The sequence below is a fragment of the Populus alba genome, chromosome 1 (assembly GCF_005239225.2).
Source record: "Populus alba chromosome 1, ASM523922v2, whole genome shotgun sequence".
In the NCBI taxonomy this organism is placed as follows: Eukaryota; Viridiplantae; Streptophyta; class Magnoliopsida; order Malpighiales; family Salicaceae; genus Populus; species Populus alba.
The window spans coordinates 53,526,807-53,539,852 of NC_133284.1; the positions used below are offsets into that span (position 1 = coordinate 53,526,807).

The 13,046-nt window shown below is 31.8% G+C and overlaps 1 protein-coding gene across 1 annotated transcript; it reads left to right on the top strand.

Annotated features, from left to right (window-relative positions):
- The first annotated feature begins 1,617 nt into the window (after nt 1–1,617).
- On the top strand, nt 1,618–13,046 carry LOC118029435 (twinkle homolog protein, chloroplastic/mitochondrial). Its single transcript, XM_035033318.2, has 21 exons — nt 1,618–2,052; nt 2,263–2,387; nt 3,606–3,661; nt 3,743–3,800; nt 3,894–4,004; nt 4,331–4,420; nt 4,813–4,893; nt 5,466–5,531; nt 5,610–5,726; nt 6,678–6,725; nt 6,805–6,890; nt 7,000–7,060; nt 7,437–7,619; nt 8,667–8,798; nt 9,200–9,261; nt 9,568–9,651; nt 10,443–10,574; nt 11,673–11,769; nt 11,852–11,986; nt 12,218–12,285; nt 12,813–13,046. Exons 1-21 carry the CDS (start codon nt 1,773–1,775, stop codon nt 12,886–12,888), a joined length of 2,148 nt encoding a protein of 715 aa, XP_034889209.1. The 5' UTR covers nt 1,618–1,772; the 3' UTR covers nt 12,889–13,046.

Genomic DNA, 13,046 nt, shown 5'->3' on the forward strand with positions numbered 1-13,046 from the left:
TTTGGATTTAATTCGATGCATGTTTAAGTGTTAAAAGTAAAGAATTTGTGTTTAGTTATTGTCTTGGAAGATATTCTAAAAATATCGTTAGATTTGTTTTATATATCTCTTTTATTTTTTTAACTAAATATATTCTTATTTCTTTATGTTCATCTTTTTTGTTTTAGAATGCTAATCAAACATTTATTGTATAGATTAGATAGCGTTTAAAAACATGATTATCTATATTTTTAAAAAAATTAAAATTTTTATATATTTTAGATGGTTTTGATGTGATTTTAAAAATAATATTTTAAAAAATAAAAAATATTATTTTAATATATTTCAAAATAAAATTTTTTTTTTAAAAATAATCTCACATTTTCAAACCAACTTTAAAGATTCATCATTTAGCTTTATTTAGTTTGACTAAAATGCTCATACTATCTTCCTCAATATGATTTATTTGCAGCATCTGCGCTTCAACTTAATTAATGGTCTCTTAATTTTGCACTTTTTTGTCGATTTGATCCCTTGCTAATGATCCATTAGTCCAGTAGTTGAGAATTCTAGTGACTTGTGAGGACCAAAATGATTGATTAAGGAAATACAAGGATTGGCTTGATAGGTGCCACCTCCCTTAAACATTAACTAGTTGAGAATTAGTCCCTCAACTTTGAATTTCGGATTTGATTGCCCTGAACTATGTTTTATTTGAAATTAGCTCCTTCCACTAGTTTTTGTAGACTAACACGTAATCACTTTCGAAATTATATTTTACATTTTAATTATATTTTCCTCTTTTTTATATATTTTTCACTGAGAAAAATAGTTTTTTAACATATAAAAATTTTGGATAATTATTAAATTGAGTTTATTGCAAAATAAAAAAAACACTATATATAAAAAAAAACACTATATATAAAAAAAAAAATTGAGAAAAAGAAGGGTATGAATGAGATTTTTTAAAATACAAATGGCAAAAGAGCCAACAAAGAAATGAAAAGAAAAGGAAACCAAACCCGGTTTATTATTCGGGCTATAATTCTATTTGGAAGTATAGTTATAATTGTTTTTTTATAGTGTTTTTTGTGCTGCAATATATTAAAATAATTTTTTTTAATTATTTTTTAGATTAATACATTAAAACAATCTAAAACTCGTAAAAAATTAACTTTTATAAAAAAACATTAATTTTTTTAAAAACACGGTTTGTATTGTGTTCCCAAACAATATCTTGTATTTGTTTTTTCTTCATTTTGACAAATTAATACACTGACAGTCACATAAAATTCTACTTAGCAATTTTTTTAAATTAATTAATCATTTTCTTTCATTTTTAAAAATAATAATATTAAATATACTTAGTTTTTTTAATTAAGTCAATAACTTGTTCATGTAGAAATTAATCAAATTAATTAAATTTGGTGAAAATGAATAGGAAGAAACTTAATCAAACCGGCATCAAAATGATTAAGTCAAAACTCATTTTCATTTTCTTTTTTAAATTGATGTTTTTTTAATATATATATATATATATATATTAAAATAATATTGTTTTTGAACCGGGTTAACGGGTTTAATAACTTTATTAAAAAGGTAAAGTGTAAAGGATAAAATAAAAATAAAATAAAACAAGTAAGACAACAACAGACAGAAACCACAAACCCTTAAACCCTGTTTTCTGCCCTTTCCCTCCTCTATCTTCCACTCTCACCCATGGAAGAACAGCCCTGCTGAAACACCAACAACAAGAACCATAGAAAATCCAAAAGAGAGAGAGAGAAAAAAAGATGCTTGCTTTTGCCATTCACAAACCTCACGTCAATTTGAACAAAAAGCTTGCTTTTTTATCTTCTTTTCACTACTACATGGGCTCTAAATTCTTGCTTAAACCCACCACTAGTACTATTCCTACTCCTTTGCCTCTGTTGCCTTCTTCAAATAAACAACAATATCGTACCTTTAAAAGATTGTCACCTGTTTTTTGTTCTTCAAAACCCAACTCTAAGTTTAACCGTTCTTTGCTTACTCAAACTAATGGCCTCCCTTTTTCTCCTCTTGCTGCCCCAGGTATTTATCGTATGTTTTTTCGTGTTTTTTGAGATGGGTTTTTGTTTCTGTTACGTGGGGTTCTTGGATTTTGTTGGATAAGGCTGAAAGTTTTGTTTTGTTTTTTTTAGAAAGCTTAGTGTATATGAATTTGTATGTTCATGTGAAGATAAATGCGTGGTTTAGAGGGTTGATGTGGTATTTTTGTGTGTTTTTTGGTCTGGTTTTCAGTTTATGGTTTGGACCCAGAAGTGAAGAAATCAAAGTTGGAGATTTTAAGGGTTAAATTAGCAGAGGTGGGGATTGAACTAGATCACTTTGCTCCTGGACAGTACAATGCCTTAACTTGTCCAATGGTAAAGATCTTTGCATGTTACTTTTTGTTGCAATGCTAAGGTTTAGCTTTGTCAAGGAGTTGTCTATAAGATTTGATTGTGTGCTTATCATGCAAAAGCAAATTTTAACCTTAGATATTGACAGTTGATATTATAAAAGAGGCCTCGTTTTTTTTTTGAGGGAATATTGTTTTCTGAAAATTATTTTTAAATTTTTTTTTTGTTTGTTTACTCTTAGAAAAATTAGTCAATCAAAAATACTTTTTGGTTAGAGATAAATTTAGCTTGATTTCCAGAAAATATATATATTATTTTATTATTTTGGATGGAAAATATTTTTAGAAGTCGTGAAAAATTTAAAAATATCATATTATTTACTAATTATAACAAATTTTGTCCTCAAACTTTTAATTATTATATATTTTGTTTTGAATTTTTTTTTTCTCAATTTCACTCCTTAGAATTTGATTTTTATATTAACTTTAATCCTTATTTTATATTTGTTATTTATTTTTCTCTTATTATATTTTTTTAATTAAAATTTTTTATCTATCAAATTTGGTCCTCATTATTTTGAATGTAACTTATTTTATTTGAAATAATTTATAAAATTGTAATTATTATTATTTTAATTTCATCATCTTTCAATTTTTTTATCTTTAGATTGGATCTCCATTATTTTGATTGCTATTTATTTTATTTAAGATAATTTATGAAATTAGATTTTTTTTTTCAATTTCATTCTCATTCAACATTTTAATTCGTAAGATTTGTTCCTCATTATTTTAATAATTTTTTTTTAAAATATTAATAAGTTATTTTTAGCTCATTTTCCATGATGTAACCAAACATTGTAAAGTTTTTTTCCAACTTATTTTCTATGACACTACCAAACATCGAAAAATAATTTACTTTACAGGAATTCACTTTCCAAAAAAGAACTACTTTCCAGCAAACAAACGGGGCTTAAGTAGTAAAAGATTTGATGAGGTTTATATTGCTTGAAATTGATTTAAGTAGTTAATGCAGTCACAATAGCTGATTGCTTCAGCTAGCGAAAGATATTTGTTTGTTTTGAAACAAAGGAAAATTAATAAAATGTTTGAGCTTTGAAATAATTTTTCCTTGCAAAAAAATTTGGTGTAAAGTCTCAGTTTCTGTGCTATCAGGTACTCTTATTAAGTTTGATTGCAATGTTTAGAAATTGTACTTATTTGTGGTTGCTGTTTTTTGTGTTAGTGCAAAGGCGGTGGTTCAAAAGAGAAATCCTTTTCTCTTTTCATCAGTGCGGATGGGTATGCTCTTGCACTTTTCGTGAATCATTTTTATTTGTGGTGATTATAAAATTGTCAACTTGGGGCATCTTTGATGTCTAGGGGAAATGCATCCTGGAATTGCTTTCGAGCAAAATGTGGGTGGAATGGTGGAACAAAAGTAAGAATTTCTTGTCTGTGTTACATGTAAAACTATTTGTTGGTCATATAGTAGTGAAAAGCATTTGCCTGAAAACTCCTCCTTTGGTTGCAGCCCTTTGCAGGTAGCAAATCTACATATGGAACCTCACTCAAACTTTCCAAAGTTAAGGAGATAAGAGAAATCACAGAGCAGAGTCTGGAATTGGAACCACTATGCGATGAGGTTGTTGCGTTATCTTTTTACCTGTGTTTTAATACTAATCTTGTCTTGTATGATGCTGATTTGGGTGATGGTTAGTCCACTTTTAAAGGTGCTGGCCAGTTCAGTCTCTTGATGTGCCTGCGGTCAAGATTGTTGTCTGCATTTGGGAGCACTTTCTTCATATTGATTTTCAGGAACATCTCTGGGAAATGTTTTTAGCATAACTAATTTTCAGTTGGATGGGAAATGAGAGTCAGTTTAGCTACATTCTTTATGTTCTCAGCCAATCAATTTGCCTTTTTCTTATTGCAATGCAAGGCATATAACTATTTTTGGCATCGTTTCAGCTTGTTTGTTATTTCAAGGAGCGGTTAATATCAGCAGAGACACTGGCGAGAAATCAAGTTATGCAGAAAGGTTATGGCGACCGTGGCCAGGTTCATGACACTACTGAAACAACAAGAATACTTCTTATGTTTCTTATGTTTAATCATTAATTTTAGTGTGAAGAACCATAATCACGGATAAACTAAATGGAATTTTGGGTGGATTTATCTTTTGTTTTTTTTGGATACATAAAATGCAAAAAATTTGCTACTTTCACCTTTATGAATGGAAACAAAGTTATATCTCCCTTTTATGATCAGTACAAAAAGATATTTTAAAGTTGTTCCTTCGTTCATATTTTTAAGAAAAAGAGGGGTGGGGGTAGTTTCTGTTACCAATTTCAAATATTGATTAATTTGTTTGGACAATATGTTCTTGTCATTTCAGTTTAAATGTGAATTACTTCTGCCCTTTCTAATAATTCTAGACATTTCATTGGCAGGTTGCTATTGCTTTCACTTATCGGCGGAATGGAGTGCTTGTAAGCTGCAAGTATCGGGACATCAACAAGAGATTTTGGCAGGTTCTTGTCATAAATGTTACTTTTCTATATATAAAAAAAATGCCCAGGCTTGTATTGTTGAACTTCTATATTTAGTTCTGATCAATAATTACCATCATTTTAAAATCCTTAGACCTTGTATTTTGAATCTCCAGTGGATGAATTCCTACTGGGAAATCTCTCTTGAATGACTCCTGGAGGGATCATTGAACTTTCTCTGATTGGTGTCAAACACCTCAGACTAGTAATTTGCTTGCACCACTAACAAGGGAGACTTTTTTTGAGAACTTCATAATCTATGTTTTTCTTCATTTTGAGATGTGCTTCCTCTATGTTTGTGCTTGAACCTTTTTTATCCTCATTTAAACTTGAACTTCATGTTTTACTGCTTGGGTTGTTTCATTCAGCCTTTCAGTAAATTCTTATGATGGTATCCTTGTCACATTCAATTTCTCCTGGGAATTTTTTAGTAGTGCTTATTTGATCCTTTACTAATTTGCATTTATTTCAGGTGAAAGGCACAAAGAGTATTTATTTGATATTTAATTTGAAGTAATGTGTTTCTGATCCTTTACTATTCTGCTTTATTTCAGGAAAAGGATACAAAAAAAGTTTTTTACGGGCTAGATGATATAAAGGGAGCAGATGAAATCATCATTGTATTGTGTCTGCCTTTCAATTTGTGAGAAATTCCTTAGTTACTTCGTGTGATGCTTATTAATTTATTCTGATTGTAGGTTGAAGGTGAAATGGACAAGCTTGCAATGGAAGAAGCTGGATTTCGTAATTGTGTGAGTGTGCCTGATGGTGCACCCCCATCAGTTTCTCCAAAGGAATTACCACCTAACCAGGAGGTCTGTGTCAACTTTAAAATTCAGAGTTTTGTCAGCAATGTTTATTAATATTTATTATTTAATGCAGTCAATGATAGAGAAGTTGAGAAATTATAGTTATTTAATCCGTGATTATGTTATTTTGATAATTCCAGTAAAACTAGTCTATATTTAGGTATTTCTCTTAGGATTATTAGTGCTATTTAGACATCTTAGTTTATTTAGAAACTAGAATATTGGTTAGGAGTTTGTAATTATGTTTTCGTATTAGTTTAGGACTATATTTGGTGCTTATATATTTATGCAGTGGGAGGACTTTGAATTATTGAATTATGAGTATTTGATATAGTTTAAGGGTTGTGGCCTTGTTTTTTTTTTTTTTTTTTTTCCTTCCTCTCTTTTCTCCAAAGCACTCTTTTCTTCTTCCTCCTGAAGTATTTCTGATTGCTACAGTAATCTCGGATTGCTATTCACATTACAGTTAACATCCTTAATCAATCACAATTCTGCATACCTGCACCTTAAACCCTGATTCATCTCTTAAATTCCTATCTCTCCGACTTATCAACAAATCCTCCATAGGACATTAATCTAAATTTGTACGACATCATTATAGAATCTAGTCATGTCCATTGGAAAACAAAATGGAGGAAAAGGATCCATGCATGTGACCCCATGAGGCTTATTTATGTAGGGAGAAATAGCATTAGTGTGAAAACACTTCTACACAGACTGAATAAAAATGCAATCCTCTCCTTTGTGATTAAAAACCATTTGAATGCTAGTTGCGAATTTTTTTTTTTCTGTTCTTCTGTAACCTTATTAACAAAGTACTGTTAATTTCTCAAACGGGCATTCAGAGACCTTGCCAAATTAAACCAGTAATTTTCTCATTGTTCATGTTAATAATATTTGGTTCCTTCTGTACTGGAAATCTACATCTGATTTGTTTATATGTATCTGTGAAGCTAGGACACAAAATATCAGTATCTCTGGAATTGCAAAGAGTACTTGGATAAGGTTGGTAAAAATAACTTGCACTGCTAGTGTGTGCAACCTGTCAATTTAAAGAAGCAAGTTTTGACATTTACTTTTATAGGTATCTCGCATAATACTTGCCACTGATGGAGATCCACCGGGTCAAGCATTGGCTGAAGAGCTGGCGCGCCGCCTTGGAAGGGAAAGGTGCATAGCTTGTCTGCTGATAATACTGTTTCCTTTGTTACATGAGAATGATTTTCGCAAATTTGTTAAGAAAAGCCATCATTCTTCTTATTTTTTTTGGTGGATATAGATGCTGGCGAGTCAAATGGCCAAAGAAAAATACAGATGAACATTTCAAGGATGCAAATGAGGTCAGATATGAATAGCCATGACCATGTTTAAAGAACAAGTTGATTTTGTTTCACCTTGTTCTAATTTTTTCAGTGATAAACTGGTACATCATTTGGCAAATGATGATTTATATGGCTCTGATTCAACAAAAAGGAAACTGAGTTCATATGCTATATGCTATTTTTCCTTTCCTCTGAACTATTTATTCTGGAATGATTTATGATTTAGTTTATTAACATTAAACCGTGTTGTTGGTCGTATGCATTTCATGCATTGTTATAGGTAATTGTCCTTCACTAGATGAATCCACAGAGAATGATTTTTTAAAGGCTCATGAAACTTATGTTGGACATTTCCTTCTTGACATTTAACAACACTGGTAGAAAAAATCTTCAGGTTCTCATGTTTTCGGGGCCACTTGCGCTGAGGGATATAATTGAAAATGCTGAGCTATACCCTATACGTGGATTGTTCCACTTTAGTGATTACTTCCCTGAGATTGATGCGTATTATAATCGCACTCTTGGGTATGAATTTGGTGCCTCAACTGGGTGGACAGCTCTAAATGAAATATATAATGTAAGTCCTGATTTTTCTTTCTTTCCTTCTCCTTTAAACCTGCATTTTTTTTATCTTTCATCATGGAGTATTTATTTAATTTCAGGTAATGAAATATTATGTCGCATGAGAATATTCTTTGAAAAACTGTATTTGTAGAAAATTGTTATGGTTTTCAAAATGTGAGGTTGTATTTATCATCTGAATATATTGATAATCTAATCAGATGCTTTCAATAATACGTCTGGAGATAGCTGATCCAGTTTTCCTAATTCTAATTCAATTGAAAAAAAGAAGAAGAATTAAAGGAAAATATGGAAATGAGTACAGTGGGAGGGAGCTGAACTTCTGTAATCTGTGGTTTTGAAAGGAGTTTTTGTCTGATAGTCAGTAGGGTGGAAATATTCATGTTGTCTTAATTTTCTTCTCCATTTCTTTATGTAGAAGGATTTCGCATTATTTCAGTTATAATCATTCGATCTCTTTTTTGAATATTGAAAATAAAATCTTCTTTATGAAGAGGAGAAGAATGTGAACTGAGAAAAGCAACCGATAAACAGGTGTTTCTCTTATAATCTCTTGGAAGGGGGGTAATGCTGCTGTTATATTCTTTTAAATTACTACGTATCAGTAAATTAGAGAAATCTGTGCATGTGAATGTTAGGGAGAGGGACAGTGAGAGAGAGCAAGAGGAAGTTAATCATTCGTTCTTTTAAATTAGGAAGATATGCAGTGAGAGAACTGAATTTCCAGGGTTTTGAAAGGAGTGATATTCAGTGTGGTTGGAAATTCATATCGTCCTAATTTTCTTCTCTGTTTCTCTGTATAGAAGGATGCCATATTCTCCCAGCTGCAATGATTCATGCTTTTTTCATGAATATTATAATCTTCTTAACAAAGAGGGAATAAAGGGAATTGAGAAGTAACTAATAAACATGGTGTTTTTATCATCTTTGGGAAGGGAGTTAATGTTGCAGCTGAACTCTTTAAATTACTAGTAAATTACATATATGTGTGTCTCTGAATAATGACAGACAGACTGGTTTTAATTGCATGTATTTTGATCAGGTTATGCCAGGAGAGTTGACTTTGGTAACCGGGGTTCCCAATTCAGGCAAGAGTGAGTGGATCGATGCTCTATTATGCAATCTTAATGAAAGTGTTGGCTGGAAATTCGCACTATGCTCCATGGAGAACAATGTAAGCTAGTTCCTTTTTGGTTGTGTTTTGACATGCACAATCTTGATTTTAGTGGTGGTTATCACCCTTCATTCTGCATGTTCATTTAAACATGGATTAATTGTGATGAAATTGAAATAGCAGTCTCTGGATACAGTTTAGATGCATTTAGCGCATAGGATTTGGGTTTTGTAGAATCAAGCCATGCAAGTTGTCATATTCATTGATTGAGCAACATGGTTTTAGAAATGGAGTTAACTTCACATATTTTAAAATTCTTAATCATATTCATGTGAGTGTTCTTCACATGCAAAAAGGCTTTGTTTAATATATTTTTTCATCCTTTATCAATATTATGTCTATTATGTATGTTCTTTTTACTAATATTTTTCTCAACTGGTTGTCTTTTTTCTTCACTATAGGTTCGGCAACATGCTAGGAAACTTTTGGAGAAACACATGAAGAAGCCCTTTTTTGATGCACGGTCAGTATGGTCTATTTCTCCATCATTGCTCTATGATGTCCTTGTCATGATTTTCAACTTCCTATATTGTAATTCTTGATGAGTAATACAGCAATTGAAATCTTTTCTTGAAAATGTACTCTAAAACTCTTACCTTTCTAATTGTAAATCGATTGATTCTTATCTATAATAATATGTAATATTTACTTTAGATTGCCAGATTAGTTGTGATAATTCATTTGGTTTTTTGTCACTTGTGCTGATTTCCTTTCTACTTTTCACATGAATTCTTTTAACTTTATTGTTTGATTTCTTTGCTAACCATAGTTATGGAGAATCTGCTGAACGTATGAGTGCTGAGGAGTTAGAAGAAGGGAAGCAGTGGTTGAGCGATACTTTTTATCTCATAAGGTAAGTTACACTTTATAGTTTCCACTACAGTTTAGATGATATAAGTACATCTAGTTATTATAATTTTGACTTGGAGTGACAACCTGTTTCATGTTTCCTTTCTAGTTAATCTGGACTTTTATATTTCTGCTTGTTGATTTCTCACTGATTCTTAATGTACATGCATTTACAAGTCAAGTCTATCCTGAAATAGGGCAACTGGCTATACTGATTGGAAGGTCCTCAGCTTCTGTAGCTATAAATTTGTAGTTTTTTAGTTACACGTTGCAGTAACTGATGTCTAAAAAAGAAAAATTACATGGTGGTTACGTTGATGTCCAGAAATCTGCTGAGACCACAACCTGTCAGAGTTTATTTTCTAAAGCTATCTCGGTTCATAAGTGCTTTTTTTTTTTTTTAATTTATTTTTTAGAAAAGATAGTTCAGCCTTTTATTCTGGTTTATGAACTTTCATGTCTGGCATAGAACTTTTAAAATAGTTTGACTATTTGCTGTTCTGTTCCCAAACCAAAGTAGGTTGATGAATAATTACATGTAGGGAATGATTAATAAATATTCTATTTACTGGCTGTTGAACTTCCTTTGCACTTTGAAGAACAAATGTTTGAATGATCCCAGAACCTTAATTAATAATAACTTCTGGAAGAGTTGTCCTCACTGTGAAGCCTCTGATGTTTCCAAGCACTTGCTTTTGATCTAATTGTTGTCATTATAATCAAGTTCATGATGTAACCTGTCGGCATTGCTTTTGATGTCTTATTATGTGGGCTTTTCCTGTGTTTATGGAGTAGATGTGAAGACGATGCGCTTCCAAATATAAAATGGGTTCTTGACCTTGCAAGAGCTGCGGTTCTGAGGCATGGGGTCCGTGGACTAGTAATTGATCCTTACAATGAGCTCGATCATCAACGCCCTCCTAACATGTGAGATGTCCATCCTTACATGTTGAGTTTGTGATGGGAACTAACACATGCTCTATATTCTCTAGTTATTTGTTATTTCTTCATTCTTTATCTGCTAATGAGAGATTGCAGTGTAGAACTCATGGCTTTTGAATGATTAAAATTTGTTCAATTGCCTAGTTTATGTTAATTTCAACTCTTCTCTTTTACGTGTTAAATTGTTGTTAATTATTAGAGAATAATATAAATCATATCTTAGAACCTCATCTAACAGCTTAAATTATTAGATTGAGATGGTTTTTTTGACATGGTATTAAAGTTTTGATGACCAAGCGATCACGAGTTTGAATCTTACCATCCCAATTTATTTAATAAAAATTAAGCATAAATAATGTGAGCCTGCACAAGTTTCAAGTTCAAATGACTTTCACTTGAGGGAGTGTGTTAGAAAATAATATAAATCATATCCTGGAATCTCACATAACAGCTTAAGCTATTAGATTGAGATGGTTCTTTGACATTAATGATAATAACATCATTAAGCTGAAATATTTTGTCACCCTGATTTTTTTGAATCCATAAACCTTTGAATTGTTGGTTCCTTTCTTTTCTTTTTATCAAAGCAGTACAAAAGGGTTTTACTATATCTCTCATTCCAGTCCAGTAAATATGTATTATCCTCATAATTCACGCTTGTTGTTTAGACTAATCCATCCCCCCTCTTTTCTTACCACGCATTTGTTTATGTTGAGTATTATGAGTATAAGGCTAGTGTCAAGCACTAATCACTGAAATGTAAGACTGATTCAACTTTTGTTAAATTTGTACAGCAGCTTATGGCAAGGTGCTATCTCAGCTTTTCACAGATGTGTTCTTCCATATAGTTTATTTCACAGATGTATTAAAGGACAATAAACATTCTCATGATTATCTATTTTGTTGTCTTAGCGTAATTGCTAATTGAAAATGCATCTTGTTTAGCAGAAACTAAATGCAGGAAACATAATCCCTTGAAATGTTCGAAGAAAACCATATTCTTTTTGTAGGATTTCTTTTGAATTATGTATATGTGCCATAAATTTGTAATTCGATGCTTGATATGAAATTTGCTTATGACAGGACTGAGACTGAGTATGTTAGTCAGATGCTTACACTGATCAAAAGGTTTGCTCAACATCATGCTTGCCATGTTTGGTTAGTGGCACATCCGAGACAGGTTGGCATTTGTGATCTCAGGTTTTTACCTGTCTTCTTAAGGACCTCCGTTAGTTTTTACTAACATGTGTTCTGTCTAACAGTTGCAAAATTGGACCGGCCAACCTCCTAATCTATATGATATCAGTGGCAGTGCACACTTTGTTAACAAATGTGACAACGGCATTGTCATTCATCGTAATAGGAATCCAAATGCTGGACCTATTGATCAAGTACAGGTGAGAACATTTGCATGGTCTCCTGCATATGCTTGTGTTTATATTGCTAATTTTTCAACGTCATTAATAGACAATGGAATCTACATGATAATCTTGTATTGCACAGAGACACATGGCATACTCTTTGTTTTCTTTACTTTTTCCCTTTAAACCAAAAAGTTTTCTTTTCATGTACTTATCACCGTCATTATTCCTGGACACAAGTCTATTAATAAGTTTTATGACCTGCAGGTTTTGGTCAGGAAGGTTAGAAATAAGGTAGTTGGAACCATAGGAGATGCCTTCCTGTCATATAACAGGTATGAGACTCAAAATTGTTGTTATGCTGTCACATCACAACCTTAGCAATGATTACGAGTAACTTCTCTTGGCTACCGAAATTATTTTGGCTTGACTTGATTCTGTCAAATACAACAGGTTTTAATCTGGTTTCTTAGAATTCCAATTGTAGCATAATATGTATATCATCACCATGGAATGTAAATAAACTAATATTTTTGTTTCAGTAGAAAATAGTCCTATCTACATGGCAATAGCAGGGAAACTATTTGCGCGGTATTGGTTTCTTTCTTCCGCCAAAACCGAAGAAGATTTAACCATATTTAGGGTAACAAATAGTTCTGTTTTTGGTCTAGAGTGCAGTTTAATCTGATTGTTTTGTTGCTTATTTGTGTCCCCAGATGTCTTCCCTAATATCCACCATCTTCTCACCCTTTCCCCCAGCTCTCTCTACTTCGTGTACTTGTTTTCACCATGTTTAGATTTGGATGTTTTGTTTCTTTACATGAAACGAGTGTTAATGAATCTGTTGCGTGCACTTTGGCAGAGTAACTGGTGAATTCATGAATGTTGATAAATCAACTGGAAGCGACAATCAAGGCGTTAAACCACTTAGAAGATAGCCAATTATGTAACTAACATGAAGATAAAAAGACTTGTACATTTTCACTTGTGAGTTAATATATACATCACAGTTATTTTTTGTATGATGATGTACTTTAATGATCTAATCTTGTAAACAAGGGCTTCATATATAGGTTTTGATGCTTCGATTTAACAA

Excerpts from the sequence above, each read along its gene's own strand:
- LOC118029435 (XM_035033318.2), top strand. The coding sequence starts at position 1,773 with ATGCTTGCTTTTGCCATTCACAAACCTCACGTCAATTTGAACAAAAAG. Across the intron at positions 4,421-4,812 it reads GTTATGGCGACCGTGGCCAG|GTTGCTATTGCTTTCACTTA; the intron begins GTTCATGACACT and ends TTTCATTGGCAG. Across the intron at positions 9,652-10,442 it reads GATACTTTTTATCTCATAAG|ATGTGAAGACGATGCGCTTC; the intron begins GTAAGTTACACT and ends TTTATGGAGTAG.